The 17,170-nt window shown below is 52.3% G+C and overlaps 2 protein-coding genes and 2 long non-coding RNA genes across 7 annotated transcripts; 2 read left to right on the top strand and 2 right to left on the bottom strand.

The window, feature by feature from the left end:
• The first annotated feature begins 10,446 nt into the window (after positions 1 to 10,446).
• On the top strand, positions 10,447 to 11,887 carry LOC102151316 (BICD family-like cargo adapter 1). Its single transcript, XM_038541708.1, has 5 exons — positions 10,447 to 10,459; positions 10,602 to 10,795; positions 11,132 to 11,226; positions 11,474 to 11,594; positions 11,678 to 11,887. The coding sequence occupies exons 1-5, from the start codon at positions 10,447 to 10,449 to the stop codon at positions 11,822 to 11,824; spliced, it is 570 nt and encodes a 189-aa protein (XP_038397636.1). The 3' UTR covers positions 11,825 to 11,887.
• On the bottom strand, positions 11,844 to 14,270 carry ABHD11 (abhydrolase domain containing 11). Its single transcript, XM_038539096.1, has 6 exons — positions 14,152 to 14,270; positions 13,849 to 13,984; positions 13,011 to 13,184; positions 12,668 to 12,838; positions 12,363 to 12,544; positions 11,844 to 12,130 (listed from the first exon to the last, which is right to left on the bottom strand). The coding sequence occupies exons 1-6, from the start codon at positions 14,268 to 14,270 to the stop codon at positions 11,998 to 12,000; spliced, it is 915 nt and encodes a 304-aa protein (XP_038395024.1). The 3' UTR covers positions 11,844 to 11,997.
• Positions 12,573 to 16,042, top strand: LOC119872139. The gene is made up of 2 exons (XR_005360545.1): positions 12,573 to 15,136; positions 15,544 to 16,042. It is a non-coding gene; the product is annotated as an uncharacterized LOC119872139 (long non-coding RNA).
• Positions 14,697 to 17,144, bottom strand: LOC119872138. 4 transcript variants are annotated; one of them, XR_005360543.1, is made up of 5 exons: positions 17,092 to 17,144; positions 16,384 to 16,480; positions 15,520 to 15,603; positions 15,147 to 15,371; positions 14,697 to 14,914 (listed from the first exon to the last, which is right to left on the bottom strand). It is a non-coding gene; the product is annotated as an uncharacterized LOC119872138 (long non-coding RNA). The 4 variants fall into 4 exon arrangements; XR_005360542.1 differs by lacking the exon at positions 17,092 to 17,144 and adding an exon at positions 16,570 to 17,074; XR_005360541.1 differs by lacking the exon at positions 17,092 to 17,144 and having other exon boundaries at positions 16,384 to 17,072.
• Between the last annotated feature and the right edge of the window lie 26 nt (positions 17,145 to 17,170).

The following is a 17,170-nucleotide window of genomic DNA, read 5'->3' as shown; positions in this document are numbered from 1 at the left end:
CTCTGAGCCCTACCCTTCCCACTTTCCCCCAACACCTCATCCAGACTCAGGCTCTGGCCCCTCTTTGCCCAGGGTTTCTCAGTTCATAGGTCTGATGCTGGGTGACCACCCTGTTTCCCTTAGTGTCCACACCCAGCGGGACGCAGGAACCCTTCTCTCTCTGGGGAAGGGAGATCTAAGCTCAAGCCTGCTCTCCTGCCCCTTTCCCTACAATCCCAACCCTGAGTCCCAGCCCCAGGCCTGAGATCCTATTTGTCTCTATAGCTGGGGGCAGTTAAGCCTGGGGCCCAGTTCACTGTGGCACTAATGGAAAGATCTTAGCAGCCTGTAGAGGGCTGGTAGGTGGGGGCTAGTCTGTAGCAGATGCTTCTGTTCTGATCCCTGCCAGCATCTTGTTGACATAAGCAGCCATATACTGCCCCCAGCTGTCCCCTCTGTGTCCTGGCCCAGACCCTCCTCACCTCAAGCCAAGCACTTCCTCTTCCCTTCCCCAGGGCTGCCAAGGTGTTCTGGAGCTGGGCCAGCCCCCTGCTGCCCAGTGTGCCTGGGCCTGGCACTTCTCCCAGACTGGGCACAGGTTAGCTGGCTGGCAGACAGGCTAGGGACACTGTTCCAGCCATCTCTCCTTCCCTGGAAATCTGGCCAGAGACTGACTAGCTTAGATGCCGCCTGGCATCAGAGGCAGCCACACCCTATCCAGTTGTCCAGACCTCAACCTTGAGCAGCCCACAGAGCAAGCATTGGTGGTGCCCCCCATTTGGCAGATGCACAACCAGGACTCATTTGCTAGAGAGACTTGCCAGGGTTACAGAGAATGAGTGGCCGGGAAGGTGCTACCTGACTCTTAGTCCGGAGTGCTTTCCCGTGTACAGGGTGAATCGGTGGGGTGGGTCATGGGTGCACTCTCAGAGCCCAGTGTCTGGCCCTGTGGAGAGAGGGCAGGAGGGGGAGACACAGCTTATGCCCTCAGAGGGCCCCAGTGTCATACCACGCATCACTTATTAATATACATATTAAATGGTAGTATGAAAAATGAATAAAGAATAGATGTGTGCCTTTCACCTTAAACTCTTCTGTTAGAGGTCTTACCCTCAGTCAATCATTCATTCATTTATCAAACATTACCTAGGAAACTATGCTCGAGCCACTGTTTTGCACTTAAGATGTAACATAAAGGGAGAGACAGACATGGTTTCAGTATGTGAGGCATCTTGGGTGGCTTCCCAGAGGCCATGACATCTGAGCTGGGTGTTGGAGAAGTGAGATTGCAGCAGGGAATGGTGGAGGTGTTCGGGACAGAAGGAGTGTGCCCAGACACTGGGGGTGAGGCGGGGAGCATTTGGAGAACCTCAGAACCTTCTGTGGCACTCAGGTGTGAGGGTATGCATGGGTAAGAGATGAAGCCAGTGAGGGAGGCCTTCCTTGAATGTTGAACTTTATTGTGCAGACAAGGAGGAGAGTATCAAGGATCTGACTTCCATTAACCAAAAATTAACTGAGCTGGGGCTCCTGGGTGGCCCAGTTGGTTTAAGTGTCTAACTCTTGATCTCGGTTCAGGTCTTGATCTCAGGGTCATGAGTTCAAGCCGAGTGGGCTCTGTGCTGGGTGTAGAGCCTATTGAAAAAAAAAAAAAAAGTTAACTGAGCATCTACAGTGCACTGACTATTCTAGATCTTGGAGACATGGTGGAAAACAAGACAAACAAAAGTCCTTGCCCTCATGGAGTCCATGTCTAGGAGAGGAAAGAGAAGATAAATAACTTCTAAGGTGGTGATAATATGCTATGGAGAAAACAAAGTAGGAAGTAGTAGTAGGGGATGCTAGGTTTGAGGTTGGTTTCCTATTTTGTTCTATTTTATTTTTAAATATTTATTTTAGAGAGAGAAAGTGAGTGAGCAGGGGGAGGGGCAGAGGGGGAGAGAATCTTCAAGCAAGTCTAAAGAGGGGCTCTACCCCAGGACCCTGAGATCATGATCTGAGCTGGAATCAAGAGTCAGCACTCAACCGACTGAGCCACCCAGACACTCCTAAGTTTCCAAAATAATTTCAACGGTCAAGGAGGGCCTTGCTAAGAAAGTGACTTTTTTTTTTTAAGATTTCTTTTTTAAAGTAGTCTCTACACCCAAAGTGGGGCTCGAACTTGCAACCTGGAGATCAAAAGCCCCACATCCCACCGACTAGGCCAGTCAGGCTCCATGAGAAGGTGGCATTTGAGCAAATATAGAGCATTCTGGGAAGAAGGAGCATCAAGTGCAAGACCATGAGCTGGAAGCATGCCTTGCATGTTGGAGAAACAGCAAGGAGGCGTGGATGTCTGGAGCATAGTGGGTAAGGAAGACCTTAGAAGAGGTGAGGTCAGAGAAGTTGGGGAGGAGCCTTGTAAGTGACCACTTCCTTTGGCTTTTTCTCTGACTGGGATGCCAGCCACAGGAGCAGATAAGGGACGTGAGGAGAGCTGAGATCCATCTTGGGCTTTAACAGAATTGCTCTGTTTGCTGGGTATAGAATACAGATCTTCATTGAGTTATAGTGGGGTAACACCCCGATAAACCCATTGCAAACTGAAAATATCCTAAGGGGAAATGCATGTCATACACCTAACCTACAGAACACCATAGCTGGCCTTTTTTTTTTTTTCGAAAGATTTTATTTATTTATTCATGAGAGACACAGAGAGAGAGAGGCAGAGACACAGGCAGAGGGAGAAGCAGGCTCTCTGCGGGGAGCCCGATGTGGGACTCCATCCCTGAACTAGGATCACACCCTGAGTCAAAGACAGATGCTCAACCACTGAGCCACCCAGACGTCCCCACCATAGCTGATCTTAAGCGTGCTCAGAATATTTGCATTAGCCTGCAGTTGGGCAAAATCATCTATGATAACACGGAGCCTATGTTATAATAAAGTGTTAACTCTCTCATGTGATGTACTGAGTGTCGTCCAGAAAGTGAGAAGCAAAGTGGTTGTCTGGGCACGGGAGGGCTGTCAGCGCAGAGGTTCCTCACCCTCGTGATTGCTGCAGATGCCACGACCCAGCATCACGAGAGAGGATCGCGCCTCATATCGCTAGCCTGGGAAGAGATCCAGATTCAGAATTCAAAGTATGGTTTCTACTGAATGCATATCTCTTTCACACCGTCGTAAAGGCAAAAACATCATAAATTGAACCATCCTAAGTCTGTGTCTGTAGACTGTGAAGGGCTCTGGGGAGGAAGGAGGGATGCCATTTAGGAAGTGACCGCAATCGTGTGGGTGGCTGGGATAAAGGTGACAGCGGTGATAGTGATAAGTGGTCATATTCTGCATACATTTTAAAGGTAGAGCCAAGGGACGCCTGGGTGGCTCAGTGGTTGAGCATCTGCCTTTACCTCAGGTCGTGATTCCAGGGTCCTGGTAATGAGTCCTGCATCAGGCTCTCCACAGGGACCCTACTTTTCCCTCTGCCGGTGTCTCTGCCTCTGTCTCTGTGTCTCTCATGAATAAATAAATAAAATCTTAAAAAAAAATAAATGGAGGTCAAGCCAACTGAGAAAAAAGAAGAATTCAGGATGATTGGAGTCAAAGTTTTTGACCCCAACCCCTGGAAAGATGCTGTTACTGCTTGCAAAGTTTGAGGAAGAACCGGAGGAGGGGTAGGTTGAGGGTGAGAGTAGATCAAGATTTGGGTTTGGGATATATAAATTTTGAGTTGCCCATTACACCAAACTGGGGAGGGCAAGTTGGTCATTGCCCACATGATCTGGATTTCATGGGAACAGTCCGGGCTGAAGGCAGCCGGCATAAGTAGTTCTTGGAGCATGGGAAGAGCTTGTAGCAGTGTGGAGGACAGCTAGAAGTAGTGTCTAGGAGAGAGACCTTGACCAGCTGAACAATCGCAAGACCTGTTGGCCTGGAGGAGGGTCAAAGATGTTCCAGAGACTTATTTAATATTACTATACTGTATTTCAATTATGAAAAGAATGTTTGTTATAAAACAGTAAAACAATTAGGGGAGCCGAGCCTGGCTGGTTTAGTCGGTACAGCATGTGACTTTTTTTTTTTTTTTTTAAGATTTATTTATTTATTTGAGAGAGAGAGAGAGAGAGAGCTGGGGGGAGGAGCAGAGGGAAAGAGAGAATCCTCAAGCAGGCATCCCACTGATCGCAGAGCCAGCCTTGCGGGGCTCCATCCTAGGACCCCAAAATCATGACCTGAGCCGAAATCAAGAGTCAGATGCCTAACGGAATGAGCCACCCAGATACCCCAAGCATGTGACTCTTGATCTTGATCTTGGGGTTGTGAGTTCGAGCCCCATGTTGGATGTCAAGATTACTTAAAAAATAGGGATCCCTGGGTGGTGCAGCGGTTTGGCGCCTGCCTTTGGCCCAGGGCGCGATCCTGGAGATGCGGGATCGAATCCCACGTCGGGCTCCCAGTGCATGGGGCCTGCTTCTCCCTCTGGCTGTGTCTCTGCCTCTCTCTCTCTCTCTCTCTCTGTGAGACTATCATAAATAAATAAAAATTTATTAAATAAAGATTACTTAAAAAATAAAATATTAAAAAGACGTTAAGACAATGAGAGATATTATGAACTAGAAGCAACAGGTGCTGATGACTGAGCATGTACAGAGAAAAGCAGAACTGGCTCCTGGAGGAGGAGAGATCCAGGGGCAGGGGAGGAGTTCAGACCAGACACCTGTGAGCATTTAAGGTGCTTGCCCAGATATCTGGGGAGACATGCAGATGGTCAATGAGGAGTTCATGTGCAACACCAGCTGGAAGCTCAGGAGGCAGGAGTAGTCTGGCTTGGAATGAAGAGGAAGTTGTGGGCCACAGTCCACAGAGTACACGCCTCCGTGTGCATGCATGTGTCTATGGAATAAGAAACAAGGGATGAAGTTGGAATGGAATACTCTCTGACAGGTGAGGGATGGGCAGAGACAGAGGAGCCAGAAACACTGCAAGGGCTAAAATAGAAACTGCTGTACAAGATGCCATACATCCCCAGAGCAGCCATCTCCCTGGGATCAGGGACTGCTTCCCAGAGTGGGGGCACTTGAACTGAGGCTCAAGGGATGTGTAGGAGATGGCCAGGTGTTCTGGGCCAAGGGTGTGAACAAGGTCAGGCATAGTGAGAGAACAGAGCCTATTCCCTGTGGGAACCAGGCAGTCCCCATAATACACATTCACCTTCTTAAAAAAAAAAAAAAAAAAAAGAAGAAGAAGTAGGCTCCAAGCCCAGGGTGGAGCCCAATGCAGGGCTTGAAATGACAATCCTGAGATCAAAACCTGAGCTGAGATCAAGAGTCAGATGCTTAACCTCCTTAATCTGAGCTATCCAGATGCCCCACCTCATTCTTTAATGTGGGTAGTTGATGGATATTTGGTCCACACCAATGACCTATAAAACCCTGTCCCCACTTTAGTCAAAGGGGCATCTCTGTGGCATTCTGCACTCTACTTGTACATGGCAGTCAGGTTTCCCTGTTGCCCCCAAGGGAAGAATCCTGATATCCCAATAGAGATTTTTCTTTCCTTTGTGGTCCAGCCCTGTGTCACCTCTCGGAGGCCACCTTCCCTTGATGCAGCCACGATGCCTGATGCCCACTTGGCACATTCCTCTGAGGACTTTGCACTTGCCATAGTTCTCCAGGCCTGGGACACTCTCCTCCCTGTTTCCTTCTTCCTCCCGCAGTCACCTGGCCCTTAATTTTCATGCCTTCCCTACTAGACATCACCTCCTGTAAGAATTCATCCCTGACTGCCCAAGAATGAGGGCTGGACTCCTGTGTGGTCCCACAAAGACCAGTATTTATCCTGATTGTAGCACTGATTGTGCTGTATGGCTATGGTCTGTGTCAGGTGTCTGTCCCCTAATTATGTGGGGACATCTTAAAGGAAGGAACCAGGTCTCATTCTTGTGAATTTCCCAAAGCTGGCCCAGAAAGTGCAATATGAGTGAGCAGTGTTCCTATAAAGGAGCACTGAGGGAAAAGCTGGGCACTTGAAAGATCCCAAAGCCCCTAGGGACAGTTTGGGGTTTCCATCCCGCAGGCTGGGAGGGCCCCTTGCCTACCGGATCCTTGAGGTTGGGAACTGCTGCCACCTGCTGGGCTTGGCCGGTGCTGCTTTGCTGACCCCATTGTTGCTGAGCACCTGAGTGTCCAGGTTGGGATGATGAGTCACCACCTGCCCTCTAGAAGCCCTTAGGCTGGTGGGAGAGACACTTTGACAGTGACAAGACTATTATGGGGAATTACATGGGGCTGTAGGGGTCTGGAGGAAGATGAAGAGGCAGCTCGTGTAGAATTTTAAGAACAGAAGTGTCCCTGGGCAGAGCCCATGGAGGGAAGCAGAACAGGAAGGGGCAGCTGACATAAAGAGGGAGAGTGAGTGAGTGTGTATGTGTGGTGGTGATGTTCTCCAGTTTTTCTTTTCTGTTGTTTTCTGTCAGGCTTTCTCTCCTTTCTTGGGATGTCTGGCCCTCGTCCTTTACTATGCAAAGCACTGGTCATTATATGAGGTACCTTACTTAACCCTTACTATGACCTTATTGGGGAGGTCCCCCATTAGTTCCTTTTCACAGATGAGGATGGTAAGACTCAGGGAAGTAAGTACAAACAAGGTCACACAGTTTGTAAGTGACCTGCCCCTGCCCCGCAAATCCCAGCTGTTTTGATCACAGAGCCCCCTGCCCAGCCGGCAGCTCTCTTTCCCACTTCCAGCCTCCACCACCCCAGCGCACCATCAACTTTGTCCATCTTTCAGCTCAGCCCTGAGGCCTGAGCTCAGCCATCCTGAGGAAGCAGGGGAGGAGGGAGACTGGATGATGGGCAGCTGGGGAATGAGCCCTACTCCTCAGTGTGTGGTGTTTGAGATAGGGCTTTGTGATGGAATTGGCTGTAAGCCTGAATCTAAAGTTGTCCCCTCCTTTTCCCAATGAAAAAATTTAAAAGAATTTTGGCCCAATATTCTAGTTTAAACATTTGGGGATGCAGGTGAAATTGGTGACTTCCTGGTTATACTTAGTTGAAATATTTAACAGGTATTTTCAGCCACTTGTTTTTAAGAACAAGTTTATTTCAAAACAATTCTTTTCTTTTTTTTTTTAAGATTTTATTTATTTATTCATGAGAGACACACAGAGAGGCAGAGACACAGGCAGAGGGAGAAGCAGGCTCCAAGCAGGGAGCCCGACATGGGACTCGATCCCAGGTCTCCAGGATCATGTCCCAGGCCAAAGTCGTCACTAAACCGCTGAGCCACCTGGGCTCCCCACAATTATTTTCTTCTCTTGTGGTTTGTGAACATTTATTCAAACCTTTCACTTGCATCTCTGCCTTTCTTTGTCATGTCTCGTGACACTCTGGGCATCTCCTTTGAGTTCTCTTAGCATGGTTTTCTCAAACATATCACTTTTGCTTGTGCTTGGAATTACAGAACTTTTTGAATGCATGAATGATGCTGTCACTGAAAACATTCCAAGTCGTGAGAGAGAGGTGATTTTTCATCTAAGTGGTAGGTTACTATTTGTGATCTTTGTAAGGTAGCACAGAATATAAAATAGCAGTCTCCTGGTCCTCATCATCTTTCCTGGCTTTCTTTTCTCCACGGCACTTCTTACCACCTGGTTTGTGGTCTATCTACCTTCATTAGAGTGTGAGCTTGGTGAGGTCAGAGAATTTTGTCTTCCTGTTTCATGTCCACCCTCTGGAAACATGCCTAGAACATAATAGGTGTTCAGTAAACAACTGTGGTGCGAACAAATCATTTAATGGCTGTAAAGCGGAGATATTTTTGACAGCCCAGTGTCAGCCAGGGCCACACATGAGGATGACATTGGAGTTGAGGGTGCGGGGAGGCAGCCCCATAGGAGCCAAGCCCACATGAGCATCCAGGTCAGGAGGAGGCCCATTGTTTCAGGGAATTAGCTGCAACGGGAAGACCGAACTGATTATGAAATGCACTGAAGGGCAGCCCGGGTGGCTCAGCAGTTTAGCACCGCCTTCAGTCCAGGATGGAGTCCCACATCGGGCTCCCTGTGCAGAGCCTGCTTCTCCCTCTGCCTGTGTCTCTGCCTCTCTCTCTCTCTGTGTGTGTGTGTGTGTCTCCCATAAGTAAATAAATAAAATCTTAAAAAAAAAAAAAAAGAAATGCACGAAGACAATTGAGAAAGAGGATGAAATATGGAATGGGGAAAAAGCTAGGATGAACCTGTGCTGGTGGACTGGGATTCAGGTCTTGGTGAACTTTTCCTTACTATGTGTAGATTCTATTAGTGAGGGTTCTCCAGGGAACCAGATCCATTAGGATGAACACTGGGAAAGAGGTTTTTTGTTTTTGTTTTTAAGATTTATTTTGAGAATGAGTGGGGAGGGGGGCAGAAGCAGACTCCCTGCTCAGCGCAGAGCCTCACACAGGGCTGGATCCCACCATCCATGAGATCACAACTTGAACCAAAAGCAAGAATCAGTTGCTTAATTGGCTTAGTCACCCAGGTGCCCCCTAAGAGAGAGGTTTATTATGAGGAATTGATTTGGGTCAATTCAACGTGAAGCTGGAGGTTCAGAAAGGGATGTGGTCCCAGTCCCAGTCTGTAGGCCTGAGACCAAGGAGCACAATTCAAACATTCTTCTTCTTTTGTTTTATTTAAGCCCTCCATGGACTGGACGATGTTCATCCACATTGGGGAGTGCTATCTGCTTTACCCTCTCCACCAAGTCAAATGTTAACCCCTTCCAGAAACATCCTCAGAGACACTGAGAAATAATGTTTAATCAGACAGCTGAGCATTCCATGGCCCAATAGACACAAAAATTTATCACACGGATAAAGAAATAAACAGAATATAAATGTGTATGTTTATGTGTGTATATATAGATGTGTGTCTACGAAGTGGGCCTAGTAGAGGTTAGTCTAGTTGTAATGAACACATCTCACAGGTCTTGATTCTCATTTTATTTCATTTTTTGAGAAAGAGAATAAGCGAGAACCAGGGAAGTGGGGAGGAGCAGAGGGAGAGAAAGAATCTTAAACAGGCTCCACATTCAGCCCAAACCTGATGTGGGGCTCTATCTCATGACCCTGAAATCATGACCCGAGCAGAAATCAAGAGTCAAATGCTTAACCGACTGAGGTATCCAGGGACCCCCATTTGTGAATCACTGCAGTAATAATTAATCCAGGCAAGAAACATTGGTGGCTGCTGAACTCTATAGGCAGAAGTGGTGTAAAAGAAAGGATGTGTCATAGTCTCAAAATACCTCCCTTCCCCAGTGCTTATTAATCGTGGTCAAGATATCAGCACTGATCCCATCAGCCATGGTTCCAAATGATATTGGATATGAGAACACATCATCTTTTCTGTGATATTTCTGCCCAAAATGGATAACAGTGGTCTAATCATAAGGAAGGCGTGGACAAGCCCAAATTGAAGGACGGTCTACAAAATAACTTCCCTGTAATCTTCAAAATGTCAAGGCCATGAAATTCAAAGAAAGGCTGCAAATTGTTCTAGACCGAGGGTGACCAGAGAGATGTGACAACTGGGCACAATGTTTGATACCATATTAGATTTTTTTTTTTTTTTGCCCTAAAAGGATATTTTTTTTGGATACCGAAGAGCAGTTTTGAAATTGTTTCGAAACAAAAAGTTAAAAGAAATGCTTCTCCTGGCCGACTCCTGCCAGCCTGCAGGGTTCATTTTGGATAAGATCCTAGAGAACATCCTGTGACTGACTCAGTATGATCTCCTGTGACCTCCTTTGGGCTCCCACTGTTCCTGGGCCCCCTGATATGCTGCTCTGATTATCTATGCTCTATCCCTGCTGGCCTTGGGGGTCCCTGAGACCAGGTCCCCGAGTCCTGTCTGGATCATGGCACAGATCAGCCTCTCAAAACACACTGAATCAATCTCCTCCACAAAAGGGTATCTTTGAGGGTACAGTCCAACCCTACCTCTTTACCTGGGGCTCAAGCAAAGAAATTGTTAGTCTGGCCGTTGGAGGCACACGTCTCAGTGGCACCCATGACAACCAGGAATCATTGCCTGCCAGGAGTTTCCGTTAGAAATATTTACTGTAAAAAAAGAAAAAAGAAAAAAAAAAAAGAAATATTTACTGTTTAGGGTGGAATTGAGGATCTAATCCCCTCGATTTGACCTTGCAGAAGAGGCTTCTCAAGGGGGAAAATTCTCTTTCACATCTTTGATGTCACGGTATGCTTGTCGAGTGCACTAGGGGAGGCAGCGGCTACCTACACACCTCCCCCACTCCCAGCACAGCAGACCCACCAGGCTCAAGGATGGGAATATTGAGGATACTGGAGGAATAATGAGCAATATTGATAGGAATGATGGACATTCAAGAGTCTGTCAGGAATGGCTAAACGTTTTTCCTTCTGTTTTCTGCTGAGCTAAGATATGTGTGGATGATGCTATTCAAGCTACCAAGATGCCAACCTTTCAGGATGGGGGGCTGGGGTACCTTTGCCCCTCAGCATTGAAGCAGTCCTGGCTGGGTCCCTTTCTCATCTCCTGACGTGCACAGAGCGCCCCCTTGGGGTGAAGGATACGTATGACGGTGCAGGAAGGGGCTGAGGAAGCCAGTCTGGAGCTTCCTCAGGGAAGCCTCAGCTTCCAGAGGGTTCCAGGATCCAGGAGGGGAGGCAAGGGCCTGGCCAGCCAGTTGAGGGCGGAGCCTACAAGGGAGTGCCTAGCCCGGAAGGGAGGGCAAAGGGCTATGTTGTCCGCCTGCCCCACCCCACTGACAAGAGTCCCAGTCACCAGGCCACCCTCTCTGTCTGGGGCCCTAGAGGGGTAAGTGTCCCGAAACCCACCTTGTCTCTTTCCTGCGGCTTGGGTAAGAATTCTTTCCTCCCTGAGGGTCCAAACACCCTGTCCTCTCTGTTTACCCTTGTGCCAGGCAGAGGCCACACCTGCCACCCCCTCAGCATGGCACAGTCTTCAGTCTTCCTGCTCTACCTTCGGAGGCCCATGAGATGGGTACTGGGAGGGCAGGAATGGAACTTTCCAGACCTTCCCCTCCTGACATTAATATCAGAACCAAGGAAAGGACAGAAGGGCCCAGAGGCGGGACACCTCATCCAGACAAGCTCTAGATCCCTGCTCCCTTCTCTTGTCGCCCTACAACAGAACCCAGAATTCCAAGTTGCTGGAGCACTGGGGGACATCCAGACAGAGCCCTCACTGGACCAGGTCCTCCAGGAGCGGGATGAAGCCATTGCCAAGTGAGACAGATGCCTGGGGGGGGTGGGGGGTGGAGGGGAGGGGTGTTGGGAGGGCAGTGGGTGGCTCACCCTCAGGGCTCTGTCCTACTACAGGAAAGGAGGTGAGAAGTCAGGTATTCCTGCAAGGAAAGCACTCACCCTGTCCCAAGGCAGGGGCTGTGGCTACACTTGCCTCCCCCCCCAACCCTGGGGCCCAGAGCAGATGTGCAGGGTTCCAGTCTCAGGTTGCTCTTCCCACCACCTGCAGGAAGCAGGCAATGGAGGCTGAGCTGGACTCATGCAGAGCCAAGTTGCAAGCTGTGGAGGCCCAGCTGCTGGAGGTCCTGGAGGAGAAACTGAGGCTGAGGCAGGAGGTGGAAGCCTGGGAGGTAGTGTGGGAATGCCAGCCGGGCCTGGGAGGCATGGGAAGAGGAGCACAGGGTTGGCCCTGAACCTGTTCTCCTGCCCCCAGGAGGACATGCATCAAATGGTGAGGCAGCGGGTCGAGAGTCAGCTGCAGAGAGAGTCCCAGTGCACTCTGGGTGCCCCCGTGAACCCCCAAACTGCCAGGGCCCTGCAGGTCCGATTCCCCCTGGGTCGGTGGGGACGCTGGCGGTAACAGAGCTCAGCCCAGGAGCTTGGGAGCAATGTCTTTATTCATTAAAAGCTTGAGATCTAAACACCTCTGTATCCTCACGCTCTCTCAGTGCCTGCCTGAGTCCTTTTGTGCAGAAACACGGAGCAGGCTGCAGGGCCCGGAAACCTGGAGTTTCCTCTTCTTGCCAGCAATTCCTATGCCAGGAAGCCTCGGATGGCAGCCACAAAGTCCTGTGGGCAGTCAGCATGGATCCAGTGGCCAGCATTGGGCACAGTCTGCATCTGGGCTTGAGGGAAGAGCCGCCTAATCTCGGCATGGTGGCTGGGGCTGTCCATCGAAGAGAAGGCCACCCAGAAGGGGTCAAAGTGGGAAGATGGGGAAAGAGAGAAGTAGAAGAGAGCAGGGAAAAGAGAGCTACATAAGCCCACATGCCCAGTGGTGTTTTGAACTCTCAGGCACTGCCTGCCTGCATGCAAGCCCTCCCCAAGCAGGAGCCCCAGGCTGGGGCCTGGGTAAGTAAGGCATGCCCCTCCTGCCACCACCAGTAAAACTGGCTTACTGCACATATTGAGAGTTTCCACCCAGGAGGAAGAGGGTTGGTCCAAGGTAAGATTCTTGTCGTGGTGGGAAAGCCAAGATCTTGTCCACATGTTGAGCCAGTGCCTCCAAGTTCACCCTCCACACGAAGCGCCCATCCACCTCCACCAGGTTGGTGAGCAGGAACTGACGCTCAGCCATGTCCTGTTGGGGGGAGGGGGGTGTCCAGCCATTGGGGGAGGGGAGTCTCTATATGAGGTCTGGGGCCATCACTCTTCCCCTGACAGGTCCCAGCCCACGGCAGAACCCAGGGCCTGGGTGTGTTACTTGGATAACAGTGCTGAGCTGCTCATCGGCCAGTTTTCGGGCAGAGGAGCGGGACACCTCATCTGGGATGTCTACGGCCCTCATGGCTGCCATGTAGGATGGGAAGTCCGAGCTGGATGTGGTCTCCACTGGGCTGATGTCCACGGCAATCAGGCGTTCCACCAACTCTGGCTGGGTGGGAGAACCAGACTTAGGACTGGCCTTAGGGCAGGCACACTGGGTCTCATGCATAGTTCCCAGATCTTGAATTTGGCCATCAGAGGCTCAACCGAGTCCCAGGTTGCCTGTTGGGCACTCAGGGTATACGCTGGGTGGGAGGAAAACCCGTATAGGGACAGCTTACCCTCTGGAGTGCCAGCAGCATGGCTGTCTTGCCTCCCATGCTGTGGCCAATGAGGACGCAGGGCACTAGGCCCAGCTGGGGCAGGAGGTCCTGCAGGTCCTGGCTCATGGCCTCGTAGCTCATTTCTGGGCTGTGGGGGCTGTCACCATGGTTCCGAGCATCCACTGTAAGCACCTGCAGAGTGCAGTGAGGGTGGGCAGAGCTGGCACCCACATTCAGGGCACAGACAGCCTAAGGCATGACATTTGCGCAGGCTGAGGGGAGTAGAGAGCCTGGAGAAAGATCCTGAAGCGGAAGAAGAGACCCAATGGTGAGGGGGCCCAGTTCTCAGACCTAGGAGACCAAATAAAGAACATGGAGTCACTCAGCTAGAGAAGGCCCAAGGAGTGTGGCCCTGTCTCTAAAGGTTTGGCCTGGTTGAGTGAACACCCAGAGTAAGCAGGTGCCAAGAATTTCCAACAGTTGGAGCACAGAAGGATGGACTACTGTAAAAGGTGGTAAGCCCCCTGTCATCCCGGGTGAACGAACAGGGGCTGGCCCCCTTAACCGAAAAGCTATTGGCGTTTAGGCATTGGACGGCTGAGCCTTATGATGAGGACATCTAAGCTCAGCGTGGAGCACACACGTGGAGGTCTATAACACGAATGAAGGACAGGATAGATGCAAGCCTGAGAGAATGAATGAAGTCCACCCAGAGTCAGTCAGTACCGGTGCGCCGGTACTCCTGGGCAGGTGGCCTGCAGGAAGGGCAGAGAAGCGGGCCCCGCCTCGGCCTCCCCCTCTTCCCGCCCAGCCAGGCCCCACCTCCTGCGGGACCCCGCCTCTCCCGGAAGCTCACTCTCCGGCCGGTCTGCTGGGCCAGGGCCTTGGCGATGGAGTTGAAGTTGGTTTTGGAGCCGAAGAGCCCGTGCAGAAACACGAGGGCCGGGCGAGCCGCCTCTCCGTCCAGAAGCTTGTAGGAAAGCAGCACCGACCTGGCGAGAGGAGCAAGGATGGAGGAGGGGGTCCGAGCGGGCTGGGGACCGGGCTTAGGGGCGCGACCTGGGCGGGGGCGGGCGCAAGCGGAGGAGGCGGGGCCATCCCGGCCGGACTGAACGGGGAGGAGCGATGGACGGTCTCCCACATGGCGCCCTTGACTGACCTCGGCTCGGCGCCGCTTCGGCCGCTGCTGCTGTGTGCGACGGGCACCCCGGAGAAGCTGAGGTTGCATGGGCCGAGCGCCCTGACGGGGAGCCTCCAAGCGCGGGCCCAGCGGAGCATGTCGGGCGCTAGCTACCTGCGCTAGCTACCGGCGCGCGCCTAGTCCAGCCCCCTCGCCCCGCCTCCCGCCTTCTCTCGGAGCCCCGCCCGGTTCCGGCTGCAGCTCCTCCCTCTGCCCCGCCCACTACCGCGAATTCCCCGCTCCCGCTTTCGTTTCCTTACGTAATCCCAGAGTACAGTCTGTTCTCCGAGCTCCGCCCCTTGCGTCATTGCGTAATCCGGCAGGCGGGAAAGCCGCCTCTGGCCACGCCCTGGGCGGGGCCACCGAGAGTCCTGGCCACGCCCCTCGCGAAGCTGTGCCCGGCCCCTTCCGGCGCCGGATCCTCTCGGCGAGTCCGGGTCCCGGGGCGTGGGAGACCGGCCCTCGCCGCTCGTAACGCCCTGGGTTTGGGGCGCGAGCTCTGGGCGGCCGCGGGGCACGTCCTTGGCAAGCCGAGGAGGTCCTGCCTTGGCCAGCGCCTCTGCTCTCATGCACCGCCTTGGGTGGGTGCCACACTTTCAGTGCCGAGGGCCGAGGGCCGGCGCGGAGAGGCGCCAGCAGTGGCTCCCGTCGTCGGGGCGCCAGCCTGGAGGCGCCGTGCTCCACAGCCGGGGGCCCAGGCAGGCCAGGGGTGCACCTCTTACCCGTCTTGAAGTCTTCGACTCTAGAAAGAGAAGGAGGGACTCTAGAGAGCTCATCTCCAACCTCCATCCCTGCCCGCCCTTTCCAGATGGGGAAACTGAGGCCAGTGGCTTGTACAGGAGGCAGAACCAGCATCGCTGTCTGATCGCCCCCCCGCCCCCCGTCTGCCATTCTTGATGAGATTGGCGGGAGACCAGGTGTTTGTACTGGAAGGTATTTGCTGCTTTGAGCTGAAATGAGTCAGGTGTGCTCACCCTTTTTACCAGCACCCCTCTTTACCAGTAGGATCCTCCCACCCTCGGAACTCAGCACCTCCTGCAGAGAAATAACGACCGTTTGGAAGCCTGACCGGCTGCCATCTTCTGTCCCCAGTCTGCATTGGTGGCAGTGGTGGCATTGTCTTGTCTCAGGTGTCTTCTGGCTTCCACTGCAGTCCACCCGTCAGCGGCTACGAAGAATAGTTGCTCCTTTACGGCATTCTGTTCAGAAATTTTAAGAGATTCCCCCTCCTTAAACTTGAGAGTTGCATCCTGGACCCACCCTGGTCTGATTCTGCCTGCTTTCCACCCATGCTTCTTATTTCCTTATTCCCCAACCAGAGAACTACATTTGCCTGTATTTGCACACCTCGGTTTTGGTCTTTACCCCCAGGACTCCTGCTGGGATGCTGTGGCTGCCTTCCAGATAGCCAGTGGCCCAACTCCTATACAACTGTAAAGGTCCAGGATAACTGCCACCACCTCAAAAGCCTTCCTAGATTTCCCCAGTTGAAACCAATCTCTCCTACCCTATGTTCTCAAAACATTTGTGAGAATCTACTGTCCAGTATCATAGAAATCGCCTTCTCCAGGTCCACCGTACTCTGGGAGCTCCTGGAGGACGGGAGCCATGTTTTGTTTATCTGGTGCAAAGTGCAATAGTAATCATTTTACTGAATGATCATGAGGAGATTCAGGGCACTCTCTGAGGCATAGGTGAAGGTTCATCTGATGCCTGGGTCAGTGCCCCTTCCAGGAGATGACATCCAGACCAGCCATGCCTCTCCCTCTTTAGTTAGGGCAGGCTTGATGAAGTCAATCAGTAGGATGCGTCTGAGCTCCAAGGTGTGTAATAAATACCTTGCCCAATAAAGCGCCCCCATCTTGCGTCAGCCTGGGGACTGGCAGTTGTTTTGTTTTAAGGCAAGGAGGCCTTTGAGGTCGCTGGGGAAGCTAAGCACACCAGGTGGTGTAATGATTTGTTGCCAGCATAGTCATTAGGGGAGTAATGAGGACATCTGAGCCCTGGATGGGGGCTGGTCCAATGCATGGGAGGGGGCCTCAGAGGAAACATTAAGCAGGGTGTTTTTCTAGAATTGGCTGATGAAGGGGCATGGGGTTGACATAACATTGGTGATTCAGAAAGGTAGCATTTCAAATCTGGATTCAAACCATCCCCCACCACCACCCGGGCCTACTGTCTAGCTGGGGAAACTGAGCCTGGCCCACTGACCCTGGATCATTGCTCAGAGCCCTGGGTCTGTGGCAGAAGCAGTCTGGAGACATTCCTGAGACCTGGGCCCAAGCCCCGTCACGTGGCTGGCTAAGGCCTGGCAGCAAGCAGAAAAACCAGTTGGCTTGAGGTTTCCCCTTGCATACTCCGAAGCAATTGGTGTGGCCCCAGAGGGGTGATTGCCACCTGGGAAGGACTCTGGTGATGGCTGTTGGGTAGGGGTCAACTTGCGGGCTGCCCACCCTTTCCCAGCTTGTTAGGAACTGGCCAACTCCTAACTGGTTGGTTGGTGGGGGTCTCCCTCTTGGAGGGGGGTGTGGTAGGGGAGGCCTTCTGGAGCCCCTGATATCCGGAGATCATGCGGGGGGGAGAAAAGGGGTGCAGGGAGTCTGTTCCCAGCATCCCTGTTCCCAGCAGTCCCCAAGTCCCTGTGAAGTGGGAGGGTGTTATCCTCATTTTACTGCTGAGAAAATGGAGACGCGAGAGGGGAATAACCCAGCTCCAATCACTCAACACGTGCGCGGCCCAACCCGAATTCCTTCCCGGGAATGTGACTCCTAGCGCAGTGCTCCCGGTAGCCACCGCCCATCTGGCTGGGAACCCGGGACCCGAAGGGGTGTGGCCCGCGGCGACGGGGACACTGTGCCCCGGGGGCGGCGGCGCGTTAGGGGTTAAGGCAGGGAGGCGGCGAGCGTCCCGTCACCGCACCTGGCCCAGTATCGGTCACGTGGCCAGGGTTTCACCTGCCCCGCTGAGCAGGGACAATCGGGCCGCTTGTTTCCAGGTT

Source organism: Canis lupus, chromosome 6 (genome assembly GCF_011100685.1).
Source record: "Canis lupus familiaris isolate Mischka breed German Shepherd chromosome 6, alternate assembly UU_Cfam_GSD_1.0, whole genome shotgun sequence".
Classification (NCBI taxonomy): domain Eukaryota; kingdom Metazoa; phylum Chordata; class Mammalia; order Carnivora; family Canidae; genus Canis; species Canis lupus.
Note: the sequence above shows the minus strand (reverse complement) of the source record. Positions and strands in the feature narration are given on the sequence as shown.